Consider the following 3,584-nt stretch of genomic DNA (forward strand, 5'->3'; position numbering starts at 1 on the left):
GAGAACCCTCTGTCTCCCAGATCCGATTTCCTGAGCAGACCAAATACCCCACTCCCTCGGCTGTGCGCTCTCAGCCTGGACAGAAACCCCAGTACTTCCTTCTCCTCGTCCACATAATGCGTGAAAACCCTGCATGTCTCCCCAAAGAAGGTTGGGGTGTGGATTCTACTAAGTCTTAGTGGGCTGTGGAGGTGTAACAAGAATGGGTGAGAACACAGGTTCTGGAGGCACTGGGCCCGAGTTACACAGGGCCCCTCTCGGGGTAGGCAGCGCCGGATCGCTCTGGGTCCTCGGAATCTTGGCCACACAGTCTGATAGAGTTTGCCTCAAAGCAAGCTGAGGGGGCCCGCACCATCTTGTTGGGAATTTATCCCTAACAAATACGGTAGATAAAAAAAAGACAATTAAACACATCAGTCAGAGTGCAGCAAAGGACTGAGTTCTCCCGCTCTCCCTCGAGGGTTACTCGCTGCCCTTGGGGATGGCTGTCGGGACAACGAAACTCGCAGGGCTGCTGGTGGGGCCAGATCCCCGGCGGAAAGGGGCCGCTGCAAGGGTCTGGACCAGAGGAACAGCGTGGGGGGCATTCCTTCCTTTCCTTCCGACTCGGCTCTCTGCTCTCCCGGGCACCGGTGCACCTGGCCGGAGCTTGGCGGAGACTAGGGAGAGCATGGGGCCAGTGGGGCACAGAAGGCCGAGTCCTGGCGGGGCGGAGGTGCAGTTAGGGTTGGCGGAGCAGAAAGGTGAGAAGCGAGCGTGGAGCTCGGACCTGCCACCCCATCCCCGCCCTGCCCCAGCAGGAAGCCCCAACCCAGGTCGGCGCCTGTCCAATCCCAAGCGGAGGCCTGGGGTCCAGAGCCACGTGGATTTCTAAGAAAAAAAAAAGTTTATTTAAAATTTTGTACATAAATAAATAAATAAATATCTTCTGGTATTACAGAGACCGTACAATGACAAGCTAGACCAGGGCGGGGTCGCGGTCTGGGGTCTGGGGAAAGAGGGGTCGCCAGGGGTGGAGAGCCGGGGTCTCATTTAGGGAAATGCAAAGCGCCTCCGTGACAAAGTGAGTCGGTTTCCCCAACACGGACATCACGGGTGACGATTTCTCTCCTGGGAGAGGAGCTGCAGGGACAGCGAGGCCTGATTGAAGGATAAATGGTCCCACTGAACTTCGAATAGACCCCTCAAGGAGGGGACGGAAAGGAAAAACAAGAACAAGAAGAGTTCGTAAATGTGTGTATATGTGTGTGTGGAGGGAGGGTTGGATAAACCACCTCAGTGAAGAAGTGGGGACGGAAAGAAAGAAGTAAAAAAAAAAAAGTGGGGGTTCGGGTAGCGAGCGGGCGTCGAGAGGTAAGAGGCCCAGCTTGACCCAGGGTGAAGGGGAGTAGAGGACGCGAGAAAGCCTGAGCCAGTCCAGAGAGGTCGGGCGAGGAGGCGCCAGCGGCCAGCAAGGCGCAGGGCTGGCCCGCCTGCCGTCCAGGGCCGCTGCGCTGTGCTGCATGGCTGAGAAGGACTCCAGCGCTTGCAGGATTCACAGCTTGGAGTTCGCTTTGGACAGCTGCGGGCCCTGGGGTGGGAATACCAGCGTCAGGTCTCTGCCAAGCCCTTGGCGCTGCCCAGGGCCCGAGACCTCTGAAAACCCTTGCCAAACCCGTGCGTGGCCGCGGCTTGGCAGCGGGTCCCTGGGTACTTCGTCCCACGACCAGTCTTTGAGACGGCAGGGGGGGCCTGGGATGGGCGACCTGGGAGGCGAGCGCCTAGGGAGTGACCGTGAGATCCCGGTCATCTTTCCCCGAAGAGGACGGAGACATGGGCAATTCGTCGTCATCCTCCGAGCACTTGGCTGAGGAGAGCAACGCGCATTTGCAGCTTTGCGGTGCGCCACTGCCTGCGCCCGCGCTCCCGCCGCCGCCGCGGTGGTTGCTGCCTTTGCCCTCCTTCTTGTGCTTCACCCGGCGGTTCTGGAACCAGATCTTCACCTGCTTCTCGGACAGATTCAGGTAGGTCGCGATCTCAATGCGGCGTAGGCGGGACAGGTACATGTTAGAGGCGAACTCGCGCTCCAGCTCTAGCAGCTGCGTGCTGGTGAACGCGGTGCGCATCCTCTTGCTGCTGGGCAGTTGGTTGGAGCTGCTGTCTGGAGGGGGTGGGGTGCAGAGAGGGAAGCGGTCAGACTCCTGCGCTGTGGGCCCTATCCTCTGGTACGCGACCAGTGGAATCCCGGGACTTTGGTCTTTCCCTCACCTCTTTGCCCCAAACGAGACGCACCGCACCGTTACCCTGGGCGCCTCCTTGCTGAGCCGCGGGACCCAGATATTCCCAGAGTCACGCAACTCTGGCACTACTTTATGGAGCGCTCTGAACCTCAGCCCTCGCTCTTTCCTGCGCGCCCCCTCCAAGACCTGGACCTCCTGCCCTCACCCCCCATCCAGGGTCCTGTTCCAGCCCTCCGTCGGCACACCACCCTGACTATTCCCCTCAGGGTCCCAGCATGACTTTCATCGTCCCCAGGACGCCCAGGGACCTTCACACCCCCCATCCCTGGCTCGCCAACTCTCATCAGGTCACCCATGCCCTGTCCCACTGCGCAGCGATTCGGCTTACCCACGGAGATGCAGTGGAACTGCCTGGGGTCGGGCAGCGGATAGGAGGTCTGGTAGAGCGCGGCGGCGGCAGCGGCGGCGGCGGGGCCGTGAGCGACCCCGGGCGACACGGCCGAGTGCTGGCGGCCTAGGGGCGCATGGCAGTACTGCGAGCCGAAGGGCGGGAAGGATGCCTTGAGCAGAGGCAGCGCGGGCGGCCCGGGGGGCCCGTGCAGCTGCGAGGCGGTGACGCAAAGCGGGCACACGCACAGCAGCCCGGCCTTGCGAGCGTGGCAGGCGCCGGGCGAGAGGCCGTGCAGTGCGTGCGGCGGGGGCACGGCGTAGGGAAAGAGCGGCGGCGGGCTGCCCTCCGGGGCCTTCTTCTCGCCTGCCTCGCGCAGCACCAGCGAGTCCACCAGGAAGGAGCGCGGCATGGCCCCGGTGCGCGGTCGCCCAGCCGCCAGCCGTCTCCCTGCTCCCCGCGGACTTCGGGGCTCTCCACACCCTTCCCCGGGCCGCGGCCGCGCGCTGTTGCCTGCTCGCCCGAAGCTAAGGGCGCCGCTGAGGCCGAGGCTGAAGCTGCTGCCGCTGCCGCCGCGGGCGCCGCCCGAAGAGCTCGGGGTGCTGGCCAGCGCTAGTGGTGCTGAAAGGCGCCGGCGGCGCCGCTTAAATAGGACTATTGCCATGTGATGGGCTACGCCAGGAGCGGCCGGGGCCTCTCAATAGGGTTTTTGTGCCTTTTCTCTTGGCATTCACTCTGCACGCTTCCTCATTATTTCACTTGTTAACTAAATGAACTGCATAATGTACTCTATTCTTGTCAACCCCACCCACGCCGTAACAGGCGCCCTCGCCCCCTCCTCTCCCTTTTGCGGGTTTACTTTCTCATTCTCCTGCGATTTAATATTCTTTTCTTTCTCTTTATTCCTTACTCCCCTTTGGCTTTGCATTGGCGATCGGCTGGTTTATCTTATTGATTTTGTATCCCCGCTGCCTCGC

The 3,584-nt window shown here is 61.6% G+C and overlaps 1 protein-coding gene across 1 annotated transcript; it reads right to left on the reverse strand.

The window, feature by feature from the left end:
• Positions 1-1,760: 1,760 nt before the first annotated feature.
• GSX1 (GS homeobox 1) lies at positions 1,761-3,019 on the reverse strand. The gene is made up of 2 exons (XM_045796736.1): positions 2,608-3,019; positions 1,761-2,140 (listed from the first exon to the last, which is right to left on the reverse strand). The coding sequence occupies exons 1-2, from the start codon at positions 3,017-3,019 to the stop codon at positions 1,761-1,763; spliced, it is 792 nt and encodes a 263-aa protein (XP_045652692.1).
• Positions 3,020-3,584: the final 565 nt, after the last annotated feature.

The sequence above is a fragment of the Ursus americanus genome, chromosome 10 (assembly GCF_024610735.1).
Source record: "Ursus americanus isolate L20-20 chromosome 10, mUrsAme1.1.p, whole genome shotgun sequence".
Lineage (NCBI taxonomy): Eukaryota > Metazoa > Chordata > Mammalia > Carnivora > Ursidae > Ursus > Ursus americanus.

Bases quoted from the DNA above. Each gene is read 5' to 3' on its own strand.
- GSX1 (XM_045796736.1), bottom strand. From the start codon at position 3,019: ATGCCGCGCTCCTTCCTGGTGGACTCGCTGGTGCTGCGCGAGGCAGGC. The intron at 2,141-2,607 runs GTAAGCCGAATC...CACCCCCTCCAG, and splicing joins GTTCCACTGCATCTCCGTGG to ACAGCAGCTCCAACCAACTG.